Here is an 11,619-nt window from a genome sequence, read left to right on the forward strand (position 1 = left end):
TTGAACCCCTCAACTATGTATAAAACCAAGTCGAACCCTTTAAGCTATATAATCGTATCATTTGCATTGAATTCTTTTAAAATAAAAAAAATATCCCTTAAATACAATAATTACAGAGTGTTGGATGACTAAACATAATGTATTAAAGATATAATGTTTAAAACTTAAAAAAAAAAAAAAATTGAATTAGGAAAAAAGAAACATACGACAAATTTGTTACATCATAAACGTGTATAGTATAAGTAGTCAATCAACAAATTACAAACTCAAAAACTAACTTTTTTAAGTTTTGAAAATATATCACTTTATACTTTATATTATATATTATATTAGATTTCATAGCTTTTAACTTTAAATGGATATATATATATATATATATATATATATATATATATATATATATATATATATATATATATATATATATATATATATATATATATATATATATATATATATATATATATATATATATAGGGTTAGGTTCATTTGAGACCACTTATATTTTGTGAGACCGTGAGACGCATTTGTTTATTTTTTTTATTTTTTTTTATTTTTTTTTATTTTTTTTAGTTAATTAATGTTCCGAAAATAATATTTAAAAAAAGAATTTTTTGATTTTTCCATTTATTTTGCATTTTAAAATTATTTTTAAATATATACAGTGTAATATTCTATTTAGAATATTTCACGTATTTTTCAAAAAAAATAGATTTTTTTTTTATTTTTTTTTTATTTTTTTTAGTTAATTCAAGTTCCGAAAATAATATTTAAAAAAAGAATTTTTAGATTTTTCCATTTATTTTGCATTTTAAAATTATTTTTTAGAATATGTCAGTGAAATATTCTATTTAGAATATTTCACGTATTTTTCAAAAAAAAAACGGATTTTTTTTTATTTTTTTATATTTTTTTAATATTTTTTTTAGTTAATTCAATTTCGGAAAATAACATTTAAAAAAAGAATTTTTGGATTTTTCCATTTATTTTGCATTTTAAAATTATTTTTAGATTTGGTCTCACGGTCTCACAAAATTAGAATGGTCTCAAATGAACCTGAACCTATATATATATATATATATATATATATATATATATATATATATATATATATATATATATATATATATATATATATATATATATATATATATATATATATATATATATATATATATATATATATATATATATATATATATATATATATATATATATATGTCGGTCTATCGTCTTTTGAAAAGGTCAGTTGCCCTATTGATGTATTATAGTTTTGGATGGCATATCAAACTTTTTATACAAAGACCATATTGTATCCCTATTTACTTTTTCTTAATAGGAGAAAATATAATAACCACACGATGAGACGACAGAATTGTTCGTTGCTCTCGAAGTTGACCAATATTTGTCTTGTACTTAATAGTTAATACCCACCTTGTGTATTCGTCATGTTTGTATTTATCTTGAACTTGTATAAGTCTTAGTCCATACATCAAATTTGCAAATTATTTTCTTTTTTCTAAAAGATATTCTGAAAGTTTTATAAATTCTCATAAGTAACAACGTTGTTTGGATTTTATCGGTTTAAATATCTAAATAATATTTTTTTGATTCAATAACCGAGACTTCGATTTTTATAAACAATCGTCATAACCGGATATAATGGGTTTCGTAGTAATTTTGCTTAATTATAAAAAACTTTGAATCGTAGATAAACCATTATAGTTTCGAACGTTTTGGTTTAATATTCCCGATATTTTTTTTTTGGTTTAACAAAAAAAAAACTTCAATTTTTTTAAATAACCATCTTAACAAAGGAAAGGGTTTCACAATTATATTTATGCCATTATGGTATGACAAATCATTTTGCTGGATATTATAAAATCTTTCATAACCGACCATGAATATGAAAATCAAAAATATACGAAAGATTATTTGGTATCTATTTTTACTACTTTGCCATAAGAATATCATAAAATTCTATTGATATATTTAATATTGATCATCAATTTTAATGACGACAAAAGTTGAAACATAGACAATAAAAATCAATATCTTGATGGTTTTTATATTTTGTTCCGTTGTATAATAAACTTGGATTTTAGGATTGCATTCAGGAAAAAAGTGTGTTTCATATTCATATTTGACTTATGTTATGTTTTCTTTCAGAATATGAACGGTGTTTGAAATATGACCTAGACGACCAACCTCCTATCCATATTTAACTATTTTGACTTGGCAATTTGCAAAAAATAAAAAAAATAAAAAAAAAATAAAAAAAAACATGAAGCAAATATAGAAGTTCAAAATTGAATTGGAAAAAGTTTCTAACAATCATTTGTAAAAGGTCAAACATAAGCACCTAGAATCCAAAACTGGTCAACTCAACAACAATTCAAATAAACTGTAGCAAAATCTTGAGCACAAATGACAAGATCATGCAGTCTCCTTCTTAAGCTTGGCTAGTTCTTGCCTAACAACACCAGCCTTCTGCAAGATCAGAAAACAAATACACACAATGAGGGGAAATTTTTATAACCTAAAAGAAACAGCATCTGATCATATTGTTAAAAAGAATATTATAACAGAAACTAAGCATAAGAGTAATGCTGACCTTTATCTTTGCCAACATAATCTTGAACCTATCAAAATCATTAAGAGATGCTCTCTTCTTTTGAACAATGAGCTTTCTTCCCCATGAACTGCTTTCCCACTTGTTCTTAACATCTGCAGACGACAAAAAACTTCATACAACATAGATCCCATGAACAACTGCCATCCAATTAAAGTGATACCTACCTGCAGCCTCCAAAGCAGCAATGAGAGTTTTCTTGTTTGGAACTCTGTTGATGTCGATCTTGATATCTGTGAGTGTTAGCCTCTTGAAGTTCATTTGGCCCCTCACCATGTCAGGAGAATCAACAAGAGCCTGCAAATCGAAAAGGGGAAATTAAAACAAGTGCACATTGTTTCCAGCATACTCATACAGAAATTAATCAAATTAGTCGCAACATTATATGTTTTTAAGGAGCTTTAACGAATAAACTAGATGAAGTATGTTCGATCAAAAGATAAAGCAGAAATCGCCGCAAGCTCATAATCGATGACATACGATCCTATGTTACAAACTACACTCTTACAAATTCACGTGACCAAAAACTTCTAATGATTTTCCTATACTTAAGATCATTTCAAAACCTAAAAGAAATATAATTACGATATCTAGAAGAATGCATTGTTTCCAGTTATCATATCATAGCAATAACTTGAGCTAGTAACAAGATGCTTGTAGTGAGATCGAGATACCCTGTTTTGATCGATGACATCGACGATCACAACGAGCTTTCCATAATCCTTTCCGTAGTTGACGAGGGCTACTCTTCCAATCTCCACGTACCTCTTGAACGGCTACAAAAATCAAATTATAGACATTATCAGGCAAAGATCAATCAATAAAACACACAAAGAGATAAAAATGGGGGTCACATTCTACCATTTTTCAGGCGACCAGTTGCTCAGCACCTAGGAGAGCAGAGACGGTGTGGATGAATACGATGAAAATTAGGGTTTTTGACGGAGAGTCCCTTTTATAGTTAGGGCTATTCTTTGGGCCGGACACCTATAAGTCCTACTTGATATATTTAAGCCTTGTCCAAACCAGCCCGGCCCGAACTATCAAGCTTTAGGCCTTTTCGAATAAACATGCAGATCACCCACCAAGTTGTGTAAAGGTATAAATAATTGTTTCATGTATAAGATTGTGATTGTAAATGTGGATCGGGATTTAAAGATACAGCTAAAATTAATTAGTTTTTAAATTACTTGTAAAATTTTATTTGTGTAGCATTAGTTAAAGTGTGATATTAATTAAAGAGAAATTAAGGGTGCGTTTGGTTGTGGAAAATTTTCCAGTTTTCTAGAAAAAAATTTTCAAGAAAAACGGAAATTTTGAAAACGTGTTTGGTTCGTTCGGTTTTCCAAAATTTTCCAAGAAAATGAAAATTTTCAGTTTTCCAAATTGTATGTAAATTAGAAAAGTGATTTTTACAGTTTTTCAAAGTTTTCCAAATTTTTAAGATGGAAAATGAAAACTCTCCCGGTTTCAACCAAACGCGTTTTCTAAAATTTTCATTGAAATTTGAAAACGAAAACTCAACTCTATTTTATAAAAACATTTTCTATGAAAATGTTTTCAGAAAATAGGGTTGAGTTTTCATTTTCAATTTTCAATGAAAACGTGTTTGGTTGGAACAGGTGGAGTTTTCATTTTCCATCTTAGAAATTTGGAAAACTGTAAAAATCACTTTTCTAATTTACATACAATTTGGAAAACTAAAATTTTTCATTTTTTTAGAAAACTTTAGAAAACTGAACGAACCAAACACATTTTCCAAATTTTCGTTTTTCTTGGAAAATTTTCCTAGAAAACTAAAAAAATTTCCACAACCAAATGCACCCTAAATGTTTCTATATTTTCTCTATCTATCACTATATTTATGTTAAATGATGACAAATATATTAAAATATTATTAGTTCTATTAAATATGACACAAATATATTAAAATATTATCTATTCTATTAAATATACACATGTTAGCATTTAATATGGGTATGAATGAGTAGAAAAAAAAAGGAATGATGATATTTAATTTCTCTTAATTAAAACATCCATGGTGAAATCAATTTTAATTTCTTTACGGGTAACCATAATTTTTGTAACTACAAACCACAACATTTAGAATGAATACATCTTAAGTATAAAAAATAATTAAGATCACTGTGATCGCAACTAAAAACACAATATTACAAATGAATTAATTGTGTGTTGTTTGATGTTTTACATAATTCAAGATGAATGGATAAAGTTATGATGCACTATGAGGTTTCTTGCGATCTAAGGCACGGTTTCAAGTTGAATTGACGTTTTTTAGTCCATGAATGAAATTTATGAGACTCGAAATATGATGTATGGAATAAAGACTAAAAATATAGGATCAAATCAGGAGAAGATCTTACGTAGTTGAGTTCTTAAGATTCAATTATAAATCTTGTTGCATGACCGATATTGTTTTTCGCTTATAAGACCTCAAGATCATGATTGAGAACTTAACAACCATCATTTGATTGATTGTTTTTTCAATCTTTTTTAAATATGAAAACAAGAGTGTTGTACAAAGTATTTATGGCAATTATGATATCATTTTTAAAAGAACTTCATTGGATAGTTCTTGAAAAATAAAATGTAAATTGTTTCCTTTCTTAGAACATCAAAATTAACAACTCTCAGTAATCTCTCATCTTTTCTTACTCCCACCACAATCCACCACCTGGCCTCATCGCTTAGTCGATCTTTAACAATGTTTGTTAGGATTCTTAACGAAGAACTCGATCATAAGTATGATAATTTCTTTTATTTCTCAAAACATAGATTAAAGATAATTACAACAAGATAGAAGGCAAACATACAATATTTATTGCTAGGCCTTTTCACTTTTTGAACTTGTACATATGAATAAAATTGGAACTCAGACACCTAAATACGATGTTGGCATGCATATAGATACGGTGTGCGTATGAATGTATGTATATATGTATTTGTTTATAAATCTGATAAAAATGTGAATAATACAAGTATCTTTGCAATTTGTGTTTTTTTATACTAGTGTCCTTACATTATTTATTTAGTTTAAGTCGGCGTATAAAACAAAAACCATCAAAAAGGAACAACAAAAAACATAGTTTACTAATGTTACTATTTACGAACATAAATAAAATGATTTTATATTTAATATTTTTAGTTTTTAGGTTATGTTTGACATACTAACTGAAAAACTATCTGATAAAAAATGACTTCGGATAAGTTGATAAGGTAACTGGATGATATAAAATGAGATAAAAAAGCGTTTAAGATGATGAGATTCTATAACTTTTTTTGAACAACGGTTTGGTGCAGCGGATGGTGACATCCGATAGGGCAGTATGCTATAACACCTAACAAATTTGGGTTCGATCCCTCCTCGAAGAGATAACAACATCATCCTTAGCAACTAAGTTTCCCATTAAGGAGCTTCCCTTTGGATACAGATAGAACTCGACACCATTCCTCCAGAAACCCCAAACCTCCTGGGAGGGGAAAACTGGAGTGTCCATACGCCCGGTTGAACTGGACCTCATTGGTAGATTCTATAACTAATTAAAGGTATATTTGGATTTTTTTTTATAAATCCTGAAAAGCTAGTCTAATTAATTTTTTTAAAAACTAGCATATAAACTACTTTTTGACTTGTCAAATATGACAGTTTAAAAAAATTCGAAAAATAAACTAACTTATAAGCTAGTTGTGGCATGACAAACACAACCTTAGTGTGACATTCTAATTTCGACATGCCCTTTTTCTCTTCGGTACTGGTCAGATGATGCTTATCAAGTTTAGGTTCGGTTGTAGACTTCCAAGTAGGGATGTGCATTTGGACCTGGTACCTGAACCACCGAATTCGGACCGGACCGACCCGAATTAGGTATGAATAAGTTATTTGAGTCGGTTCTCGGGTATCTATTTTAGCCCAAATCGGTTCTCGGGTTCTTCAGTCCGGGTTACCCGAATAAAGGTTTAATCGGGCTAAAATGACCGCCCAGAAACTAATGTCACTTGACCGATCCCTCTTATCTCTTGCGTATTGTTTATTGTCGTACCCACCGATCGAAGTTTACAAAAAAAAAAAAAAAAAAAAAAAAAAAAAAAAAAAACCTACTAAAGTCGTTGCCCTATCAATGTTTAATATTTTTTTCTTGAACTAGATATAAAAGTTCCTTATTTGGGACATTCGGGTTATTTCAAGTTTATTTGGATTATTCGGGTTATTTCGATTCAAAAGCATAGTGTACATGTTATTTCGGTCATTTCGGGTTAATAACCGAACCAAAACTTGTATTGTCTAAACCGAACCGGTCCCGTATTAGTAATAATCGATCCGGGTTTCGGTTCCAACTTTTCATTGAATTCGGGTTTCGGGTTGGTTCGAGCTCAAAGCACATCCCTACTTCCAAGTTCCAACATCTCTCCTTGAGTCATGCGTATGCCTCCACCTTGAGACTTGAAGCACAAATTATAGGGACGCAATTGGATATTCTATTCTTCCCTTTGGATCATTACCACATTGAAAGCTAGGAATGCTTTCGTGTTCAACAACCACCATTATCCCCGTTGTTGATCATGGATGGGATAAAATCTTTGAAGGTGACCAACATTCACATCAAACAACACAACAATCGCTCTCATAATCATCAATCGCAATAAGCAAAATAATCGAAGAAATAACCACCGACACCATAGCATTCAAGTATAACCTTAGTGTTTATAACCATTACAAATACACAGACCCATCCAAATCAAATCTCCTAAAAATACAAAAGTAGAAAACCGAAAAACAGAAATCCTCCTGTTTTTTTTTTACAATAACGGTAATCTTTTTACCTTTCACTTCCTGATTTGAAGGAACTCAAAGCTCCTGAGCGGATCTTCACGACCACCTTTAGCTGGACGAGAAAAACCCGATGACTTGGCATCATAACCTAAACCAAACGATGCTCTTTGAGTAGTAGACGTGCGTCCCCCAGCACTTGACATGATACGGCTCGATGATTGCCCTTCAGTTGGTGTTTGTTCGCCCGATGAACTTGGTCTTGTGCCTGAGGCTGCAGCATATTTTGACGAGCTCCCGTTTCGAGAAGATCGCAATTTGTCAGAATCAGGTTGCTGTAAACAAGAAAACGGTCAATGGTTCGAGTCTCAGCAGCTACAGTGTAGCAGTTTCAATTTCAATGTGGATTCACCATGAAGATATAATCTTACCACATCCTTTGAGGAAGTCATATCATCGGGAGTCCGGTGTCTTGAAAAGTCGTAGCGGCCGCCGGTTGCTATATTTCTTCTTGGGAATGCATCTAGTGCACGGGAATCTTGACCACCTGTTTAACAACACAAACAATTTAAACATGTCATGTACGCGTGTAATGTATACCGACAAGTATATCTGGCTAAATAAACCGTCTGAATGAGACAAAATGTATACATAAAGGGACTGAATAAACCGTCTGAATGAGACAAAATGTAAAAGTTATCTGGCTAAAAGTAATACCCGACGTTCTTCCCTGCTTTTCCATAGATGTTCCAGCATTTATCCCCGTGTTACCCGGAAGCTGCAAAAACAACGCCATATAACCAACATATATATATATATATACACACACACACACACACACACACACACACACACACACACTATACTTACCCGTGCTCTGGAGCTGGCACTGATTTGAGGATACTTCAATACTGTCCAATCAAAGACATAGTCAAACTGGTAGCCTGCAAAACAAACATAAAACAGAAAGAAAATGATCAAACAAACTTTGATCGATTGGATTCTTGAAGATGAGTGAGTATATAGAGATTTGAAGGGATAACCTTCACGAATAAATAAGTCTCTGAAAAGCCTCTTGAGGTATGAATAGTCTGGTTTATCCTCGAATCTCAATGATCGACAATAGTGAAAGTATGATATAAACTCCGATGGATATGATTTGCATAGCACCTATCAAACATTTTTTTTGTAAATTTCAAGGACAAAATATTGAAAAGCACAACATACTTACATTTATTTGTGTATTATAACATTGTACTTTCAATTTTTTTCTATTACAACATTGTACTTTCAAAACTTTTCTTACCAAGGCGCTGTATTTTGAAAAATCTACCCAATTATAGCATTGTACTTCTATTGTTTTGTTATTCATACATTATACTAAGAAGATTTTACTATATCATAGAAATGAAAATTGCTTTGAATGAAAATACGTTGCTATTTCTTGCACTTAGCACTATATACATTATATACCACAGTACCTCAATTGGAGTCAACATTTTCTTTTCACTAATCTTGTCATATTTCTGCTTCTTGTTTCCCGCTTTCAGTCCTTGCCATGGAAGGCTAACACAAAGACAATCATTAAAATTAAAGGGTAAAAATGTAAAATACAACTAAAATTAAACAACTTACAAAAATCCAACATTTTATTTGTGCTCACCTTCCTCTTATAAAATACATAAGAACGTAACCAAGAGATTCCAAATCATCCCGCCTACTTTGTTCTACAAAATCCACAAAATGTTTCAATTTTTATAAACTATCAAAAAGATCAAATTTTTATACTCAAAACATTGAAGTTATAAAATATAAACCGCTCACCAACTCCAAGGTGTGTGTTGACACTTGCATAACGAGCTGTACCCGTGAGATTCTTGTTTTCCCTAACAAATGAGTTCCCAATCAAGATTAGACCCGCCTGTGTACCCGACCCGACCCACCCATTTTGCCTATCAAACATTGCAACTTTCATGAGAGGAAAATAGAGGTTACCTGTATGGTATGTGTTTATGAGTTTGAAGATCCCTATATTTTTTCGCGAGTCCAAAATCAATCGCGTACACCTGTCATAAAAAGGAGCATTAAAAGATTATTAAATTTTCATTCATAGAAGCGAGACTGAGCCTGATGTCAATGGGACAAAAATTATTAAATTACCTGATTGGCTTTACGACCAAGGCCCATAAGAAAATTGTCAGGCTTTAGGTCACGATGAAGGAAACCCCTTGCATGCATGTACTCAACTCTATTTAACTGTGTAAGATTGTTGAGATGATTGAATGAGAAACGATTTATCATTTATAAGAAAAGGGAATAGCTTTTTTGAACACTTACTAGTTGATCTGCAAGCATTAGGACAGTTTTCAAGGAAAATTTTCTATTACAATAGTTGAAAAGGTCTTCAAGACTTGGTCCAAGAAGGTCAATAACCATGATGTTATACTCCCCCTCAACACCAAACCATTTCAGGTTTGGTACTCCCGCTTCATTCACAGCACAAATAAATGAATTTAACCTATTAATTCGCAAGAATAAAAATGATTCTTGAGATAAATGTATAAACTTTAGAGAAAAACTCACTTCCTCCTTGGAGAAGCCTATATATTTTTGATTCATAATGAAGCTGTGGATGCCTTGTCTTGACAGATTCCTATACGTCAAAATGTATTTTAATTTTTGTAACAGAAATTATGATAAGAGCAATCATAAACACTAAAGAAATCATCACAGATGGAAGTTAATACCAGTTTAACAGCTACTTCTTCGCCAGTTTGAATATTAACACCTGCAGTATCATCAAACAAGAAGATTATCAACAAAGGAAACATGCACGCATATGTATACGTGTATGCTCGTATATATGTATATGGAGATAACGCCTAAAATCAATCTCCCAATTATGATTATACCTAAAAAAAGTTCACCAAAGGATCCACTGCCAATTTTCCGACCAAGCTTAAACTTTCCACCAACAATATGATCCATAATTGTTTCTTCAAATTAACTTTCAATCCCCACTCAGATCTATATATACGTAACAAGACCTTAATTAGGGTCCAAGAAAAGTTACCCAACTTAACAATTTCCACAAAATTCGCCAAATCAATAGCCGATTATCATCCCATGCACCAAAAAATGAAGATTCCGAATTACATAAACAATAAAACGAACAAACCCTAATCGTAATTGCAATGAAAGCTACATTATCAATCTGCGAACCCTAATTCTTTAACACCCGCTAAAATTTGGCACCATCATCAACGTTTGGCAATCAAGAATTACAGGGGTTCACCCTATTCGCTGTGTTTTCTTGGGATGACGAACGAACGAAGATTGAGGAATTAGAGAACGGGGAAAAAAAAACCAAGATTTTATGAAATAACAATACGATTGATTTGTGATGCAGAGAGTAAAAATGCGATGAGAGAGAAACAGAATTATATAAAAAAAAAAAAAAAAAAAAAAAAAAAAAAAAAAAAAACGGTATTTTTATATGACTATAATGTGTGTATGTGTGTAAAGATTCAAGAAACGTGAAACGGAAGAAGAATGAGGGGAGAGAGAGAGAGGTGAAAAAGGAACGATGGATATGTAAGGAGGATGTTGAAGAAGAAAGAAAAGCAGGGCGTCAATGTTTTGCTTTTTCCTCTGTCCTTTCCCTTTTATTTTTACTTTTTGTCTCTATGCTTTTATTTGTCTACCCTTTCTTTTCTAATTACGGTCTTCCTCTCCAAACAATAGAGATTTTGATAGAATAACCACTAAAATAACAAAATGGAAAGTCTCATGACATTTTTAGGAAATTATCATAAAATATCATTCATTTTAGGTGTGTTTGGTGAAGAGTTTTCTTAAAAGTTGTTGGCTTCTAAAAATGAAAGTAAAAAAAATTGTTCACGAGTACAAAACTAAAACTGTTATTTTAAATAGAAGATTTATAATTTAAAAACTACTACAAATAATTTTGAAAAGTTATAGTTTTTGACTTTTTTTCAATCTTTTAACTTCCACCAACAGTTTTATATATATATATATATATATATATATATATATATATATATATATATATATATATATATATATATATATATATATATATATATATATATATATATATATATAGGATCCGCTGAAAACTTATAGTTTCCCGATAACTAAAGGTGGATGGTTAGATCAAAATTAACTCGTTAATGAT

At 30.8% G+C, this 11,619-nt stretch overlaps 2 protein-coding genes across 2 annotated transcripts; both read right to left on the reverse strand.

The window, feature by feature from the left end:
* Positions 1 to 2,285: 2,285 nt before the first annotated feature.
* On the reverse strand, positions 2,286 to 3,612 carry LOC111891564 (60S ribosomal protein L14-2). The gene is made up of 5 exons (XM_023887618.3): positions 3,494 to 3,612; positions 3,307 to 3,408; positions 2,800 to 2,929; positions 2,615 to 2,727; positions 2,286 to 2,490 (listed from the first exon to the last, which is right to left on the reverse strand). Exons 1-5 carry the CDS (start codon positions 3,494 to 3,496, stop codon positions 2,437 to 2,439), a joined length of 402 nt encoding a protein of 133 aa, XP_023743386.1. The 5' UTR covers positions 3,497 to 3,612; the 3' UTR covers positions 2,286 to 2,436.
* A 3,691-nt stretch (positions 3,613 to 7,303) lies between these two features.
* LOC111891548 (casein kinase 1-like protein 9) lies at positions 7,304 to 10,887 on the reverse strand. The gene is made up of 14 exons (XM_023887596.3): positions 10,334 to 10,887; positions 10,169 to 10,209; positions 10,005 to 10,074; positions 9,759 to 9,907; positions 9,582 to 9,677; positions 9,417 to 9,487; positions 9,246 to 9,307; positions 9,085 to 9,148; positions 8,903 to 8,987; positions 8,465 to 8,591; positions 8,292 to 8,365; positions 8,139 to 8,199; positions 7,853 to 7,968; positions 7,304 to 7,756 (listed from the first exon to the last, which is right to left on the reverse strand). The coding sequence occupies exons 1-14, from the start codon at positions 10,407 to 10,409 to the stop codon at positions 7,478 to 7,480; spliced, it is 1,371 nt and encodes a 456-aa protein (XP_023743364.1). The 5' UTR covers positions 10,410 to 10,887; the 3' UTR covers positions 7,304 to 7,477.
* Positions 10,888 to 11,619: the final 732 nt, after the last annotated feature.

The sequence above is a fragment of the Lactuca sativa genome, chromosome 5 (genome assembly GCF_002870075.4).
Source record: "Lactuca sativa cultivar Salinas chromosome 5, Lsat_Salinas_v11, whole genome shotgun sequence".
Classification (NCBI taxonomy): domain Eukaryota; kingdom Viridiplantae; phylum Streptophyta; class Magnoliopsida; order Asterales; family Asteraceae; genus Lactuca; species Lactuca sativa.